At 48.0% G+C, this 18945-nt stretch overlaps 1 protein-coding gene and 1 long non-coding RNA gene across 4 annotated transcripts in view; one reads left to right on the top strand and one right to left on the bottom strand.

The window, feature by feature from the left end:
- The window catches only part of LOC137525059 (protein mono-ADP-ribosyltransferase PARP15-like), a 77066-nt gene that overhangs the window by 14052 nt on the left and 44069 nt on the right, over positions 1-18945 (top strand). The window contains exons 2-6 of one of the 3 annotated variants that reach the window (XM_068245813.1): positions 5713-5817; positions 6083-6141; positions 13054-13206; positions 13951-14013; positions 17148-17321. In XM_068245813.1, the coding sequence (XP_068101914.1) occupies positions 13092-13206; positions 13951-14013; positions 17148-17321 (352 nt within the window). In that variant the 5' untranslated portion in view covers positions 5713-5817; positions 6083-6141; positions 13054-13091. Of the gene's footprint in view, positions 1-5712; positions 5818-6079; positions 6142-13053; positions 13207-13950; positions 14014-17147; positions 17322-18945 lie in introns of all 3 variants that reach the window. The other 2 variants (XM_068245815.1, XM_068245816.1) reach the window with 2 other exon arrangements.
- The window catches only part of LOC137525062 (uncharacterized), an 87591-nt gene that overhangs the window by 57679 nt on the left and 10967 nt on the right, over positions 1-18945 (bottom strand). The gene's annotated exons all lie outside the window — the stretch shown is intronic.

The following is an 18945-nucleotide window of genomic DNA, read 5'->3' as shown; positions in this document are numbered from 1 at the left end:
GTATGCGCGGCGGGAGAGCAGCGAATAGAGGATGTCTCCGGGGCTCCAGGCAGGCGCTAGAGGCTCAGCCGCCGCTTGGTCTCCAATGTCTCCAACTCTATATACGGCTCGCTACTAAACCAGGAAGTAGCGAGCAGTATACAGAGTTGGAGACATATTGGAGACCAAGCGGCTGAGCCTCTAGCGCCTGCCTGGAGCCCCGGAGACTTTCTGTATTTGCCGCTCTCCCGCCGCGCATATCGGGAGGGGGGCCCTCCGAGGTGAGGAAGGGGGGGTAGGATAGGAGTCGGGCCCCCCACCCGGATAGCTAGCCACCTACCCACCCGGCTATCTACCCACCCACCAGGCTTCCTACCTACCCACCCGGCTACCTACCCACCCACCAGGCTTCCTACCTAACCACCCACCCGACTACCTAACCACCCACCCGGCTACCCACCCACCAGGCTACCGACCCACCCAGCTAACCAGCCACCCACCAGGCTACCTACCCACCCGGCTAAGGGCTACCTACCTACCCACCCACCAGGCTGCCTACCTACCTACCCACCCACCAGGCTACCTACCCACCCACCCACCAGGCTACCTACCCACCCACTAGGCTAAACTCATCCACCCACCAGGCTACCTATCCACCCAACCACCCATGGGAGCTGCGCGCCGGATGGAGGCTGGGACAGGAGGTTTGCTGCTGCAGGTGAGTAAATGTTTTTGTTTTTTTTATTTATATTAGCAGGTGTATGTTCTGGGCAGGTCTGCCACATGATTGCATGTATTTTCTGGGCATATCTGCCGACTTGATTGCACGTATTTTCTGGGCATATCTGCCGACTTGATTGCACGTATTTTCTGGGCATATCTGCCGACATGTTGTGTATTTTCTTGAGAAAACCTGCACAATTATGTGAATTTTCTGGGGAAAGGGTCACCAAAACTTGGGCCCACTGTCTTTGCGTTGCACTTTTCAAGCGAACCTGAGGTGAGAATAATCTTGAGGCTGCCATATTTCTCTCCTTTTAAGCAATACCAGTTGCCTGGCTGCCGTGCTGGTCCTCTGCCTCTTATTCTTTCAACCATAGACCCTGAACAAGCATGCAGCAGGTCAGGGGTTTCTGACAATATTGTCAGAACTGAGAAGATTAGCTGCATGCTTGTTGCTGGTGTAATTCAGTTTATTACTGCAGCCAAATAGATCAGCAGGGCTGCCAGGCAACTAGTATTGTTTAAAAGGAAATAAACCCTCACCCCGGGTTCGCTTTAAGTTACAGTTAGCTCCGCCCTCATCCGGTCATTGCCACGCCCATTTTAGGTTCTATCCACACCTATTTTTTGCAGGTTGTAGCCACGCCCATTTTTTGACGGTTGTAGGGGCCCACAATTGCAATTTTGCACAGGGGCCCACTGCTGGCTGTGTCTGCCACTGACCAGCAGGAAAGGCAGTGCCATTGCCAAAGCCACTGCCGGCAGATCTGTGACTGGTCCTCCGCTAGCCACTGACCGCAGAGTTGTGGAGGAGGGAGCAGGGGCGCAGCAGCAGCAGGTTGCGCCCATCTGTGCCATGGGTCATCGTCCCCGGCCCATTTCGGAGAGTCAGGCACAGGCTGTGGTGGAAATGATGGCGGAGCAGCAAGCCACCGCTTCCAGCCAGACCTCCAACGCCAGCGAGACCAGTGCCACCACCAGCACTCCAGTCCTCCACCACTCACGAGTCACGATTAATAGTTGTCCTATGGACAGATTCCCCCACCAAAGCTGTAGATCTCTGCAGCTCGTCCTATACAGCAGAGCCTCGAAAAAGTCCTGGTCTGTTATTCCTTGTTCTCTCACAGTCAGGACTTGCATCACGTGCAGTGCCTGCTGCCTTCCTTGTGGTGGTAGCCGTTTCTTAGGTTCCAACTCCGGACCAGGACCGACCCAGGATTCCCCGGCCTGTTACCCGCTGTGGACACCACTCATGACTAATAGTTGTCCTATGGATAGATTCCCCCAACTAAGCTGTAGATCTCTGCAGCTCGTCCTATACAGCAGGGCCTCGAAAAAGTCCTGGTCTCCTGACCGGAATCAAACCAGGATTCCCTGGCCTATTACCCGCCGTGGACACCATGGTACTGAGAAATTACAACAAACACAATTGCTAACTTCCAGTCAGAGCAATATCCTGCCTCTATCTGGCCAGCAGACGCTAGTCAGCCAATCAGGTGCACTGTCATACACCCTTTGCCTACCTAGCAGGAATTACATAGATTAGCATTCAGGTGGGAGGCTTCGGTTGGACGCAATCGTGAATTGCGTCGTTTATAGGGACGCCCCGTGTAGGCACATCTCCCACACGGTCCCCTCCCTAACCACTCACCTGTCAACCGCATCCTAGAGGCTGCAAAAAAATAAATTTAAAATCACAAACACTGGTCCACATGACAGCCCAGGGGCCCCAGGTCTCTCTCACTCACGGGGGCCCCTAAACCACCATGCGACACCTAGAGGGAAGTGCGGGCAAGCCCTGGACCTCTCACCTCCAGGGAACTCACCCCACCACCTCTAAACTGAATGCCAACTGCAACAAACACAATTGCTAACTTCCAGTCAGAGCAATATCCTGCCTCTATCTGGCCAGCAGACGCTAGTCAGCCAATCAGGTGCACTGTCATACACCCTTTGCCTGCTGTACCATACCTAGCAGGAATTACATAGATTAGCATTCAGGTGGGAGGCTTCGGTTGGACGCAATCGTGAATTGCGTCGTTTACAGGGACGCCCCGTGTAGGCACATCTCCCACACGGTCCCCTCCCTAACCACTCACCTGTCAACCGCATCCTAGAAGCTGCAAAAAAATAAATTTCAAATCACAAACACTGGTCCACATGACAGCCCAGGGGCCCCAGGTCTCTCTCACTCACTGGGGCCCCCAAACCACCATGCGACACCTAGAGGGAAGTGCGGGCAAGCCCTGGACCTCTCACCTCCAGGGAACTCACCCCACCACCTCTAAACTGAATGCCAACTGCAACAAACACAATTGCTAACTTCCAGTCAGAGCAATATCCTGCCTCTATCTGGCCAGCAGATGCTAGTCAGCCAATCAGGTGCACTGTCATACACCCTTTGCCTGCTGTACCATACCTAGCAGGAATTACATAGATTAGCATTCAGGTGGGAGGCTTCGGTTGGACGCAATCGTGAATTGCGTCGTTTACAGGGACGCCCCGTGTAGGCACATCTCCCACACGGTCCCCTCCCTAACCACTCACCTGTCAACCGCATCCTAGAAGCTGCAAAAAAATAAATTTAAAATCACAAACACTGGTCCACATGACAGCCCAGGGGCCCCAGGTCTCTCTCACTCACTGGGCCCCCCAAACCACCATGCGACACCTAGAGGGAAGTGCGGGCAAGCCCTGGACCTCTCACCTCCAGGGAACTCACCCCACCACCTCTAAACTGAATGCCAACTGCAACAAACACAATTGCTAACTTCCAGTCAGAGCAATATCCTGCCTCTATCTGGCCAGCAGAAGCTAGTCAGCCAATCAGGTGCACTGTCATACACCCTTTGCCTGCTGTACCATACCTAGCAGGAATTACATAGATTAGCATTCAGGTGGGAGGCTTCGGTTGGACGCAATCGTGAATTGCGTCGTTTACAGGGACGCCCCGTATAGGCACATCTCCCACACGGTCCCCTCCCTAACCACTCACCTGTCAACCGCATCCTAGAAGCTGCAAAAAAATAAATTTAAAATCACAAACACTGGTCCACATGACAGCCCAGGGGCCCCAGGTCTCTCTCACTCACTGGGGCCCCCAAACCACCATGCGACACCTAGAGGGAAGTGCGGGCAAGCCCTGGACCTCTCACCTCCAGGGAACTCACCCCACCACCTCTAAACTGAATGCCAACTGCAACAAACACAATTGCTAACTTCCAGTCAGAGCAATATCCTGCCTCTATCTGGCCAGCAGACGCTAGTCAGCCAATCAGGTGCACTGTCATACTCCCTTTGCCTGCTGTACCATACCTAGCAGGAATTACATAGATTAGCATTCAGGTGGGAGGCTTCGGTTGGACGCAATCGTGAATTGCGTCGTTTACAGGGACGCCCCGTGTAGGCACATCTCCCACACGGTCCCCTCCCTAACCACTCACCTGTCAACCGCATCCTAGAAGCTTCCTCACTGAGTGAGGAAGAGCAATCTCGCCATGGTGAGCACCAGTCCAGCACGGCCGTCACTACACAATGCAGTTGTTTGCAGTGCGTTACACAGTGAGTTTGGTCTGTCAGTGTGAAGCAGTACACTAATTACACTACCTGATTGATGTATACACATGCAAGATGTTTTAAAGCACATTAGGCCTGCAATTTAGCATTCAATGTGATTTCTGCCCTTAAAACGCTGCTTTGCGTCAAATCCAGATCTTTCCCCTCGACTTTTGGCGTGTATCCCACTCCGCCATGCCCCCCTCCAGGTGTTAGACCCCTTGAAACATCTTTTCCATCACTTTTGTAGCCAGCATAAATGTTTCTAGTTTTTAAAGTTCGCTTCCCCATTGAAGTCTATTGCGATTCACAAAAGGTCGCAAGGTCGCGAACGTTTGCGAACCTAAAATTGGAGGTTCGGGCCATCTCTACTGCTGTCCGGAACCTCCTGCTGTTGGTGTTTATTATTACAGCCGTGGTACCAACGCTAGGAACCATGGCCCATTATATTAGCTGCTGCCACACGTCACTCCTCCTCCTCCTGTTGCTGTAATTAACCTCCTGCTGTCTGGGTTCCCACCGCCAGGGTCCACAGAATTAAGCGCCGCTGCCATGCCCCACTAGTTGAAAACTGTCCCAGTTGTGTATTGGACACAATTTGGGCATCACGACTGCTGTCCGGAACCTCCTGCTGTTGGTGTTTATTATTACAGCCGTGGTACCAATGCTAGGTACCGTGGCCCGTTACATTGCATGCTGCCACACGTCACTCCTCCTCCTGCTGCCACATTTCACCTCCTGCTGTCTGTGTTCCCGCCGCCAGGGTCTGCAGAATTATGCGCTGCTGCCATGCGCCACTAGCTATTATTACGCTACAAATTTAGCTATGCTGTTGAAGAACAAATTTTACAACAGTTGAGTTCTGTAAGGGAAAAAACATTAAAGGTGGCCATACACTGGTCGATTTGCCATCATATTCGACCAACAGATAGATCCCTCTCTGATCGAATCTGATCAGAGAGGGATCGTATGGCCACCTTTACTGCAAACAGATTGTGAACCGATTTCAGCCTGAAACTGTTCACAATCTGTGGTGGTGGTGCTGCCGCCGCTCTCCGCCCCGCATACATTACCTGCTCCGCCGGCGCGAGTCCCCTGGACACCGCTGCTCTGTCTCCTCGCTGGTCTGGTCTCCGGCATGCTTCACTTCTTCCTGCCCGGCAGGAAGTTTAAACAGTAGAGGGCACCACCAGGGAAGTCTTAGGTTTAGGCACCAATACGGGGGTCTAGGGGTTAGGGGTAGGTACAGGGAGGGTTACTCACTAATTTTTTTTTAAACGTTATTATACGTTTCACTTTTTAAACGGAAGATTAACGTTTTCACAATTGCCGATTTCATGAACATTATTTAATGATTTATAACTTTATAAAACATTTTTAAACGAAATATAGTACATTATATTTTTAAACGTTATCCATGTTTATCGTTTAAAACCCCGCGCCCTTTTTTCCCAGCGCCCCTTTTTAACGTACGCATTCAGAGGGTCCGTGCACAGCAACAGTGGGAGCAAGGAGAACAAGGGAAACCCCTGGACTATCCAGACACTCCTCTCTACCTAGGCAAGTATCTAACTTTTCATTTTATACCATCTCAGGTTCACCTTTTTATAAATACAAAATAAAACTATAGGATTCCATAAAAGTCTTATTTAGGATAAGGACTATAGATAGGTTAGGTAGCAATAAAATTGTTTATCTCACAACTGTTTTTTTGTACCAGTTTCCCTTTAAACTGATTCTGGTCTTTGTTTATAAAGAATGAAGGGGTGGGGCATTTACAGTCAAATGAAAGCAATGAACTTTCCTTTCACTTTTGATTCAGCAGAAGAAAGAGCACATAAACACTGACATTGCAGCTCTGCACTTCATCTAGATTATCTCCAGGTAGGTTTTTATTCATGGCAAAAATATTCTAAGCTTATCAAGATCATGTAAGCATGGTTTGGTTTTTTTTCTGTGCATTGTGCTATGCCTTTGCCAATTTCCTTGTAAGAGGTTTACCTGCCAGAAGGCTCCCAAGGCGCCTGCATGAGAAGTCAGAGAAAGAAAACAAGCAGGAATGTAGCATCGTCAAGGGAGAGTCTACAGTATGGGCTTGATTCACAAAGCGGTGCTAACCTACTTAGTACGTCTAAAGTCTTTAGGCACGCTAACCAGGGTGCTAAGTAGGTTAGCACCGGTTTTCTCAATCAGATTGCGCGCAAATTCCTATGCGCGCGCTAAGTCCCATAGGATTTAATGGGCACTTCGCGTGGAGCGCCCAGCGCTCTGTGCAGTGCGCGCCTAAAGTTTTACGCGCATAAAGTTTTGCGCGCGTAAGCTCGTTTAGACATGCTAAGGGGGCTTTCACAGGCGTGCTAACAGTTAGCACCGCTTTGTGAATCAAGCCCCATGTGTGGAAGAAACACCCTAACGACTAATTGGTGTACACGAGTGGTTCTCAAACTTTGAAGCGCATGTGCCCCTTTGTGGGTCACACCCCCCCCCCCCCCCCCCGATCCAATGTACCCTCTATGTTTTGTTTTTTTTTAAGCTGGAAGCTTATATTGCGGTGTAAATCCTGTAAAATTAAAGTGTACCTGAGATCTAAAATAGCAAAACCAGATACTTACCCGGAGCTTCCTCCAGCCCCATAAACACGCCTGAGCCCCTCTACGTTCTCCTGTGGTCTGCCTTTCAGCTGCGATCAGCCCCGGTAACTGGCTCAGTCGGGTCCAGTCTGGGTCTTTTGTGTATGCGCGGCCCTACTGCGTATGCGCAATTGACCCGGACTGACGCCACTGAGCCAGTTATCAAGGCTGATCGCGGATTAATGGCAGATCGCGGGAGGACGCCGAGGGCCCCGGGTAAGTATCGATTCTTGCTATTTTTTTATCTCTGGTTAACTTTAAGACCCCTTTTACACTTGCCTTGCAAGTGTGGTTTGCATTACCCTTTTTTAGTGCAGGGCAATGGGCCCTAGCAATGACAATGCAGGGCAATGCGCCCTAGCACACTTAACTAGTCGTGACGCGTTGTGCCTGAGCCGCCGTACAGTCAACAGGGATTCACCGTCGGACATCCATGGTGACACAGCTGAAAGTCAATGAGCAACGCAAGGATTTTAAATACGTTGGTCGGTGCGGCGAGCAGAACAACGGAAATATGATGGGGAAACCCAGTGACGTACTTCCTGTCTAGCAGAGAGTATATCACGCGCTGAGGAGAGTGGAGCACTTTGCATATGACCCTGTCGGCGCACTCTGACACAGGTACATATGAATGTAGATTTTTGTGATGCTATGGGGGTTGTTGCATCACAATGCAATGGCTAGCTGTAAAACCTGCCTTAAAGGGATACTTAAGTGAAAATAAAAAAATGCAGCATAGGGGGCAATATATTGTGGCTGGGAACACGAAGAATCACTCGCGTTCCCAGCCTGTCGGGGGCTGTTGCCGAACCCGGAAGTAGCCGCCGGCGGGGACAGAAGTATCGGAGCGAGGCTGCGAGGGCACCGGACAGCTGCAGGGGGCTGAGGGAAGCCCCAGGTGAGTAAAAATCATTTTTTTATTTTCACTTAAAGGGACTCCGAGCTCAAGTAAAAAAAGAAAGTTGTACTCACCTGGGGCTTTTTCCAGCCCAGTGCTGGTCGGGAGGTCCCACGACGGCGTCCTGGCTCCTCTCCTAGTCCCCGCTCCGGAATGGCTGACCGGCCGCAGCCCGGGCGACACTCTGCTGAGTGTCGGGCTGTTCCTTCCGCGTATGACGCGGCTGACGTCACACGCCGGCCACCTTGCGTCATCACGGCGGCCGGCGTGAAAGTACTGCGCATGCGCGATTAAAGGTGGCCGGCGTGTGACGTCAGCCGCGTCATACGCGGAAGGAACAGCCCGACACTCAGCAGAGTGTCGCCCGGGCTGCGGCCGGTCAGCCATTCCGGAGTGGGGACTAGGAGAGGAGCCAGGACGCCGTCGTGGGACCTCCCGACCAGCACTGGGCTGGAAAAAGCCCCGGGTGAGTACAACTTTCTTTTTTTACTTGAGCTCGGAGTCCCTTTAAGTATCCCTTTAAGGTGTGGCAGTGCATACCTGGAGGTGTGACAAGGGCATGTCTTGAACCGTGTCCTGTTTTGTTACCTCAGAAAGTTTGAGAGGTATGTGATAGTGGAGTATTCTCCTCAGCTCCTGATGTCTGACTAGGTACGACAAGGAGTATTATGGATGCGGCTGCCACACACAGCTCAGCAGGGAATCTATTGAAAAGTCGAATGACAGCATTGCTCTGTTCGATGCAGTGCAACGCTATGGCCTACTGCTTGTGCCCCGCCACCTAGATTTTTTGTCCTGTACAATCGATACTTTCGATTAATTCTTTAAAATCAATTGAAATTCCACCAGACTTTTTGGGGAATCAGTTTGCTATTCTGGTAGATTTTAGTCACAATTTACCGTATGCGGTAAATAAGGTCATAAAATGGCTGTATTTTGCAATATTTTACCAAGGATCGTAATTCTCATGAAAAATAGGGGGCATGTTAGCACATAATTTAGGGCCTGTTTCCACTAGCAACGCATCGCATCCGAACTGAAACCAATGCAAGTCAAAGGAATAGTTTCCATTGCATGTGAATTTTCATTTGCGATGAAAAGAATCAAATGCATGCTGTAGATTCTCGGAGCATGCATCCGATTCCCTTTAGCGCTATTAGGAAGCTGCATCCGGACTTCCGTAAGATAACCGGAAGTACCCGCTGCTCATCGCATCATCCTGCTAGTGGAAATGGGCCCTTACTGAACAGTTTAACCACTTAAAGACCGGCCCACGCCAATTGGCGTGGTCGCGGCGGCAGCCCCAGGACCGCATAACGCCAATCGGCATCAAGTCCTGGGGCTGCATTTTCCAGGAGATTGCGCGCACGCTGCGCGCGCATCTCATGCTCGGGGGGCGGAGCTCCACCCCCTCTTCAGTCTTCGAGCAGCAATCGCCGCTCGAAAGACTGTTAGATGGCGTGATCACCGTGTATTTACATGTACAGCGCTGCTGCTGACACGGCTGTCCCCTCCTGAGACTGGGGAGTGATCGGCTGTCATAGGCTGAAGCCTATGACAGCTGATCACCCTGATTGGCTGGCGGGGGGAGGGAGAAAGGGAGCAGGGGAATTAAATTTTAAAAAAAAAGCAAAATTTATTAAAAATAAATAAAATAAATATTTATAAAAAAAATAAACAACTGTGGAGCGATCAGACCCCACCAACAGCTTCTCCATGGTCTGTCAGCGGTATTGCCGACTCCGTGCCTGTACAGCCCAGCAATGTTGCCTGAAGGATCGAAGTCCCTTCCCCCAACAGGTGACATCAGTCAGCCCGTGTCCGTGGGCCTTTACTGAGCTTTCTGCCAACCATCAGTGATAACGTACAGCTTAGATGTGCTTTTTTGTTATGTAAAATAAGCATTTGTTCAGCTTGCATCTTTTTTAGTTTGTTTACAATAAGCCAACTATGCTGGGGCTACACCATGAGTTTTTTTGGCAGATGGCTTGATAGATAACTTCTGACAGGTCCGATCATATTTAGATTGTTTTTCTGATCGATTTTCTCATAGAAGTGAAAGGAAATTGATCGGAGAATCGATCGGAAAATCGATCGGCCAGCAAATCTGATGAAAAAAACTTTAACGTGTGTTCCCAGCGTTAAAGAGAACCAGAGATGAAGCACCCTCTTGTATTTTACCTTATAAATGAGTGGGAACATGACAGTAAACACCTAATCTGCCCTTTGTTTCATTGTTCTCTGTGTAATCTGACTGTTATCACCTCTGATAAGAACCCCCCGACTGAGAAGTCAGGCTGCTCCGTCTAGCTTTGCTACAGAAAGATTATAGCTAAGTCTGTCTTCTGTGGTGTTATTTCAAGCCCAAGCCTGCCCCCTTGTGGCTTTGCTATAATGACTCAGCAATAATCATTCCCAGTAAAGCCAGATTTAATTGCTCAGTCTGGGATTCTTGTGACTGCTGATAACAGACACTTTTAGCAGTGAGGACGAAACAGACAGCATGGTAAGTGTTTTCTCTAATGTTCTTACTGATATACATGGTAAAATACACAAGGGTGCTTCCTCTCTGGTTCCCTTTAAGCTTGTATCACACGTTTCCAGTACTGTCCTGTGAGTTTTTGACAGTTGCCATCTGTTTTGTATGTGTCTATGGATGTGTTCACACATAAATCTGTACATTTCCGGTCCTGTCAGTTTTGAGTGTGTTTCTGTGGCTGTGTTCACACATAAATTGTGTAAATTTCCGGTCCAATCCGGTAAAACTGATAGAAAACTGAAAACGGAAACATGCAGATTTATGTGTGAACCAAGCCTAAAGGTGCTCATACTCTTATCCATTTCACCATTAGATTCTCTGTAGATTTGATCAATATTCAGGGAATGAATTCCCCCAAAACGTCCATAACCCTTGATGATCTGTGCTGTCGTCTGCCAACTATGCGGTTTAGCGTGACAAGCATACATATTTTCTTTATGACAGCTAGTGGGAATTTCCAAGTTCTAAGTGATACTTACTCAGAAAAAGTAACTGCACATTGGGAGGATTATCCAGAAAGTGAAAGGAACGCCACATATATTTTAAAGTATTGACAGGATTATTAACCCCTTAACTCGCTTGCATGCGTTTAAAAGTGAATGTTTGCTGCTGTAGTAAATAGCAGTGATTATTGATAAAAAAAAATTAATAAAAAAAAGTTTAACAGTTAAAAAAAAGTTTATTAACCACTTAACGACCGCCTAACGCCGATAGGTGTCGGCAGGTCTTAAGTGGCTTTGCATGGAAACGGCCTTTCCATGTCAGTTCACGGAGGCAGCAGCAGCGCCGTAAGGCAGATCGGCGATCCCCGGCCTCTGATTGGCCGGGGATTGCCGGCATATGATAGGCTGAAGCCTATCCTTCAATGCGCAGGACGGATATCCGTCCTGCGCAGCCCATGGAGGGAGAGGGAGGGACGGGAAGCCAGGGAGCGCCGAAAACGCTGCGGAGGGGGGCCTTGAAGAGCTCCCCCCCGCAAAGCGCAGGCAGCCGGCGGCGATCAGACCCCCCCAGCAGGACATCCCCCTAGTGGGGAAAAAAGGGGGTAAGTCTGATCGCCCTGCTGTATTCACGATCTGTGCTGCGGGCTGCAGAGCCCAAGCAGCGCAGATCCTGAAAAGCGCCCCTGGTCCTTAAGTGGTTAAAGTGACAGCGTCACAATGAGGGCCAGTTCACATGGGCGTCAAACGGCAGTTGCAGCTTTCGTCGCTCAAGCCCTGTCCATTTAAACATCTGTACCGGCCTCTCCTGTCGTTCCCGCAAACACCACTCAATCCTGTCTTCTCATTTCATCATTTACCACTTCCGTGCCCCCCACAGAGGTCAAAACGCATCTCAACGACAGCTAAACGCCAGAAAGTGCCAAAGAAGGTTGCCAAATGTTGGCGCACAGGAAGGATGCCAAATGCTCTTCTCGCGTTGCAGAAAAGCAGTTGACAGTGCCTAAGCAAGATGCCATCGCCGCTGGTTCAGACGGCTCTCTAAACCAACCGTAAATGATAACGTTTTTATCCCCCTTAGTGAAGTGTTAACCTCTACCTAACTAATTAACCCCTTGTGTCACCTATACTTGATCTTAAGATTCGTGGTCGCTTGTTATAGTAATCAGATGTAATACCTAGAGCGACAGTTCGGGGACCTAACACTGTATAGATGCATTGCTGTACAGTTGCCAGCAATGTATCTGTATCCCTCTGAAGAATGAGGGGTGGGTTGGGGTGAGGATAGAGGACATGGGGGTTGGAAGGTTTGATGTGGAGGGGGGGGTTTGAAGAACGAGGGTATAGGCAGGCCCGGATTTACATCACGGGAGCCTATAGGCACAGAAATCCTGGCACCCTAGACCATGAACTTACAAACCCAGCCGAACCGCACTGCAAATGTGCTGGCAGGTCTAGCTGTTACTTCTCCTTTACTACCCCTGTTCATCATAGCTACAGGTGTCCCTTAGCATTGCTTAGGTACCCTCAGAATTAAGTAGCTAGTGGTTCCCCCAGCTGCAGGGAGATCTCGTCAGTAGAATGCAGAGAGCAGGGTGAGTAACCTCTCATTTACACTCTGCTAGGGACTCTGCATAGGGAAGGAGGAGGGAGGCCCTAGGGAAGAGGCATGAGCCGCCATTCCATCATCAGGCGCCTGTAGGTACGTGCCTTATGGTAAATCTGTCCCTGGGTATAGGGGTTGGAAGGATCGATAAGGGGTGGATTGGGGGAGGACAAAGGACATAGAGGTTGGAAGAATGGGTGAGGGGTGGATTGGGGTGAGGATACGTAGATATTGGGGTTTGAAGGTTGGATGGGGCTTTAAGGAAATAGGGCATGGGGGTTGGAAGGCTGGATTTGGGGCTAGGACAGAGGATATGTGAGTTGGCAGGATGGATAAGGGGTGAGTTGGGAGGAGGACAAAGGACATAGGGGTTGAATGGACGGATGAGGGGTGGGTTGGGGCAAGGACAGAGGAAATAGAGGTTAGAAGAATGGATGAGGGTTGGTTGGGGTGAGGACACAAGCACATGGGGGTTGGAAGTATGAATGAGGGGTGGTTTTGGGAGAGGACAGAAGACATAGAGGTTGAAAGGTTGGCGTGCTTCAATTAAGTAGAGCAGACGTGGGGGATTGAAAAGATAGATCAGGAATTATTGGGGATGCATGAGTTTAATAGATTTTTTTTTGTTTTTGTTTCCAACTAAATTAGTGATGTAGCTTTCAGATATGCTTTTGTCATTACAGTGAGCCCCCTGCCTCTTACTGGAGAAGAAGCAGCCATCATGAGTGAGATCGTAGTATGTGACACGTCCGCAAAGTTGGAACAGGGGGACATCACAACTCAGAAGACAGATGTAATCGTAAACTTGACCAATGCAACACTGGACCAAAACTTTGGTAAGATATTGATGAAATATCGAGCTATACATTTTAATTTAGAGCATCACTCCTAAGCAAGGCTAGGCTGAGGCTCCAGAGGCTTGAGTCTCTGAATGCAGAGCCATATAAGTGCAACACAAACCCCTCAGCGACTGACTGCATCTGAACTTCTGCCCACCTCCTGACTGTCTGCTTCCTACTCTGCCCCCTCCAGGGAAAACAAAGGTGTGAGTAAAATACCCTAGTAACTTTTACAGGGGGAGTGATCAGATCAATGTAATCAAATTAGTCAGGTTCCCAATGGAGGTTGGTGCTGCTCTTTGGTTCACCTCGGTGACTATACATTGATCTGTAGGACACAAATGGAGAGCGTGCTCAAGCCCATTGTCCCTACACCTATCCTAAAGATGGAAAATGCATGGGAATGGAACAATGCATTCCAATACCTTTTGTAAGGAGAGGTGCAAAGCTATATTATATGGTGGCCATTACAGTTTCTGATTTCATCAAGGCTAATGGAAACTATTGTAGTAGGAAATGCCATGTTTTTATTGTATGTTTGTTTTTAGGGGGTGGGGGCACATGATTTGATTTTTAGGGGGTGGGGGCCCATTATTTGTTTAGAGGGTGGGGCACAAGATTTGTTTGTTTAGGGGGTGGGGCACATGATTTGTTTTTTTAGGGGGTGGGGCACATGATTTGGTTTTCTCTCCTTACATTCTATAGTTCACACTTTTCATTAATTTGTTTTCTGATTTCTAGGTGTTTCCAAAGCTATCATGGATGCAGCGGGAGATACCGTAAAGCAAGAATGCGCACGCTTAAGTATGGAAAGAGACAATTAACATCAAATGTTATAAATGAAGTAGGCCTGGTGCACACCAAAAACCGCTAGCAAATCCACAAAATGCTAGCAGATTTTGCAACGCTTTTTCTTCTTTTTCTGCAGCGTTTCAGCTAGCATTTTGCGGTTTTGTGAAGCGTTTTTGGTGTAGTAGATTTCATGTATTGTTACAGTAAAGCTGTTACTGAACAGCTACTGTAACAAAAAACGCCTGGCAAACCGCTCTGAAGTGCCGTTTTTCAGAGCGGTTTGCGTTTTTCCTATACTTAACATTGAGGCAGAAACGCATCCGCAATCCAAAATCTGCAGCAGCCCAGGAGTATGCGTTTCTGCAAAACGCCTCCCGCTCTGGTGTGCACCAGCCCATTGAAATACATTACCCTAGCGGATCCGCACCCGCAAGCGGATCGCAAACCGCAGCCGAACCGCTCTGGTGTGCACTTGGCCTTAGAGATTGTATTTGTGTAAATATTTACATGCATGTGAAGCTGCAGAGTTCCCCTTATTGTGCCTCTTTTACAGCAAAGCACCAATAATGGGACTATATTGAGATCAGTCGTACCTGAAGGCGGCCTTGAGGCCTATCAGAGGACCATGCATACCAAATGCCCGGGTCTGTATCCTGTAACTAGCTAATGGTGTTTCAACATATGGAGGGGTTTATGTAACAGAATCCTGAGTAGGCTTACTTGAGGCCGGTTTTAAACCTGGCCTGTGCGTCGTCCTTGTCGCATCACATTATAACTAGAGATGGCCCGAACGGTTCGCGGGCGAACTTGTTCGTGTTCTAGGCGAACCGCAATTTTTTTTCAAAAAAGTTCGGGTTCGCATTTTTCCCATAGACTTTAATGGTGCTGACATTAATGGTTATGTAACAATGTGTGGTGTTTGGTGCACACTCAGAGTATTCAGATTGTTGGTGATCCGCAGTATCACCAATAATGCTGATATATCCGATTATGTGGTGATCTGCGGAATCACCAATAATGCGGATATTTATTTGTAACTCTGGATACCGGGTATAATGACAGTGGAAAACCCACCACACTGATATCTTTAAGAGGACTGGCTACCTCTAAAAGAGAAACGCAGTGTGTGCGATTCTGCGACTAGATGACGTAACGCTAGAATCGCGTTCCCCAGCAGCAATGATATACTGGGGAACCACTGAGACCTCCGCAAGGAGGGATTCAGCAGAATAAAACCTCTAGTGGGAGAACCACTAAAGGGGGCAAAGTCAGACGGAAACGGTTCGGTAACAAACTGGCTGCGAAGTACCGAATCGTGAAACAGAGAGCAGAGTCAGAAATCTAGCCAAGGTCAGTAACGGAAATCAGATAGGTCGGAGGTACAAAGTCAGAAAGCCGAACTCGTAGTGAAATAAACAAGCAGAGGTTCGGCAACGGGAGATCAGAAAATGGCACAGATAACAATAGTGCTTGCGAATATATTGGCAAAACTAATATATGTCGCAGATCAGGAAAATAACAAATCTGACTGTTGTGGGCTAGTTACGGCAAGCCGCACTTGGCCCGCGATGGTACTGACTGTCAGATCACTATCTGGCTGACTATTAGATCAACTGACTGGCTGACTATAACAGAGATCAGGTTACATACAAATATACAGTAATCAGGAAAACAACAAAGACTGACTGATGAGAGACAGGAGCCTTGCTCCAGCTAGGACTGTCTCTCTCGGATCTAGCTAAGGTCTGAGGGCTATCACAAAGTAACGCTTACTGCAGACAACTTGCAACTGACAGAATGCCTGCTTTTATACTGTGCTGGGCTCAAACAGCCCGCCCAGCCAATCAGCCAATCACAACACAGCTCAAGGACCTTGCAGCACAGCTCAAGGGCCTTACTGAGGTCAGCTGACTCTCCTTCTAAGAGTATAAAAGGCTTTATTGCACACGCGCGCAGCCCCTACGGGGTAGAGACTGGATTGAAGATAGTGTTGGTGTGGGACAGGCCCTGAGGCCTGTGAGGGAAGAACCGGACCACAGCCTCGACGTAAAGTACGCCGAGAGGCCTGTGACCGAATGGTGGATCGCACCGCCGATGCGGACGTTTCTCCACGTTCCGCATGCGACTATGTGGTGGATGGTGCCGCTGATGCGGACGCGGACAAACCTCCACGTTCCGCTTGCTGAATGCGGTCAGGCCGCCGTCTTATGACAGGTTAATAGCAAAGCTGACTTAAATAGTAGAAACACCAAATTTGCAGGGTACGTGGAGGGGGTCACTGACTACAAGAGACCTTATACTTTTTGAGAAAATCAATTTTAATATTCTCCTGCTGAGTGTGGGAAATGTTTCCACCGCCACTACTTTAACGGTTAATAGCAAAGCCCCCTTAAATGCCAGAAACACCAAATTTGAATGGGAATGTTAAGAAGAAAAGTGGGAACAAGAGGAAAAAAATGTTTTCAAAAAGACCTTATACTTTTTGAGAAGATCCATTTTAAAGACTCCCTCTGAGTGGGGGAAATGTTGCCACCGCCGCCGACTTTAACGGTTAATAGCAAAGCCCCCTTAAATGCCACAAACTCCAAATTTGCAGGGAATGTTAAGAAGAACAGTGGGAACAAGAGGGAAAAAAATTCAAAAAGACCTTATACTTTTTGAGAAAATCAATTTTAAAAGTTCAAAGAAAAAATTACATTTAAATGCCGGTCAATGACAGATCGTGGGAAACAATTCCCGCCAACTTTAGCAGTTAATAGCAAAGGCCCCTTACATCCTAGCAACACCAAATTTGCAGGATCCTCCCACCTTGCCTCCTAATGTACTCACCCTTACGCTTCTCTGCTATCCCTGAGAACACATAAAGCATGCTTGGCATAAGTGATCATAGTGTGGATGAATCATGGTAGGCTAGAGAATGGCTTCCATGGCTAAGTTTAAACTACTGATTTCTGTAGGGGAGAAAGAGTTGGTTATGACTGTTTGTAAGTAGAACCTCAAATAGGTTGTGTTTATTTTTTTTTATATATATAATTCTTATGGTTGTGTTTATTTAAAACATTTTTTTGATAACTTCAGGTCTGCTTTGAAAAAGGATTTGCTTCACCAAAATACAGTAGGAACTACTAACTTCAGTTTCTCCTCAGGGGAATTGCCCAACGATGGATGTGTTGTCACAGTAGCTGGAAATCTTGATTGTCAAAAAATAATTCATCTGATCGATGTGAGACCACAAACCATTGTGACATCGGTGAAGAAAGCTCTGAAGGCCTGCGACCAGAACAACATGGCGAACATCAGCTTCCCAGCCATTGGAACCGGTAATAAAAAAAAGCCTTAAACCTCAGCCTGGTAATAAAAAAGCCTTAAACCTCAACTTACTAAAAGGCCTTCTCTCACTGTTAGCCTTTCTGAATAAACTACCTGATGGCGTTTCTTTTCTGAAACAAAGCCTGGAGGCATACATTGCGGTGTTAGCTATGAAAGGGAAGAACCCTGTCTGGTGCAAAAGTTATAGGCCAATCTCGCTTATTAATGTAGAGGTTAAGCTGTTTGCGGTATTTTCTCTTGCAATCTGTTAGCCAGGATCTGTGCTATTAGCACATCTAGACCCATGGCCGGATTTCAGGCAAGGCCACATAGGCCATGGCCTAGGGCACCAGGAAGCCAGGGGCGGGCTGCAGCCTGGCACACTCATGCAGTCAACCTGCCAACATGTGAACTGCAGCAGGTGGGCAAGTGTCTGGAACTCAGGGAGGGAAGGAGCAGCAAACATGGGCAGCTTATTGTCTGTGACCTGAGCTGTCACTCATCACGAGTCCAACTCTGCCCTCTACCATCTTCAACCTATCAGAGTGGAAAGTATTGATTTGGCCCATAAATGGAATAAAAATTATTAATCATTCCGATCATTTCAGATATATTATCGATCCACAAAACAGACCGATGAAACAATTGACAGTTGGTCGTTTGTAGTCAATTGGCGCCATCAACACTGTTCAATCCAATAAATCGGAAGGTTGATCAACCAGTAAAATTGCATTGTTAATAAGCATCTTTAAATACATTGATTACTGGGATCAATAAAAGTGTGTATGTGTGGTAGGACGCTAGCTGTTCATCAGGGGGCGGCTCGCGATAGTGGCCTTGGGCGGTAAAAAATACAAATCCGGCCCTGTCTAGACCAAATGGGATATGTGTGGAAGAGAGATGCCAGAGCTAATTAAAATAAAGCCCTCGATGTAGTACACTGGGGCACAAAGGTCCAGCTTATTCTTGATCCCTTCAACAGATGAAGAAAAGGCATTTGATAGGGTAGGCTGGACCATGATAGAAGAAGGCATTATGCACTTATACCTGCAAAGATGTTGCACTGAATAATGGCCTTGTACTCATCGCCATCGGCAGGGTTGACCCCTTTCCCTTCTATTGTTTGTGCTCTCCTTAGAGCCCCTACTTAGAAGCATAAGAGCAAATATAGATGTAAAGTGTGGAGGTTTTCTCACAAAGGCTTCAATTCACAAAGGATTATAAAATAAACAAACAAACTTCTCCGGTATTATTACACTGCAGACAAAGGTCTTTTACTGTAAGTAAAATGATGTTATCAGTATTGTCTGAGTAAAGGGATATATATTTACAGATACTGGAAAACTTTATTGGTTTGTTTCAGTTGTTTGTTTGAGGCCTGTAACAGTATTTTATCATATTTACTTGGTTGTGACCAGGACCGTAGCAACGGATATCCGGCAGGCCCAGATTTCTGGAAAGGCCACAAAGGCCACGGGCCTTGGGTGGCTTCAACCCAAATGGGGCGCCTGAACACGAAAGAGTTGCTACATATGAAAGAGGAGGCTAAAATTAGGACATGATGTGAAAAAAGGGAAACTGATGCTCAAAGGAGCTTCATGAAATACCTGGACTGCCCTGCAAACAAAATGATCT

Source organism: Hyperolius riggenbachi, chromosome 7 (assembly GCF_040937935.1).
Source record: "Hyperolius riggenbachi isolate aHypRig1 chromosome 7, aHypRig1.pri, whole genome shotgun sequence".
NCBI classification, from domain to species: domain Eukaryota; kingdom Metazoa; phylum Chordata; class Amphibia; order Anura; family Hyperoliidae; genus Hyperolius; species Hyperolius riggenbachi.
This window is presented reverse-complemented; position numbering and strand designations above follow the sequence as displayed.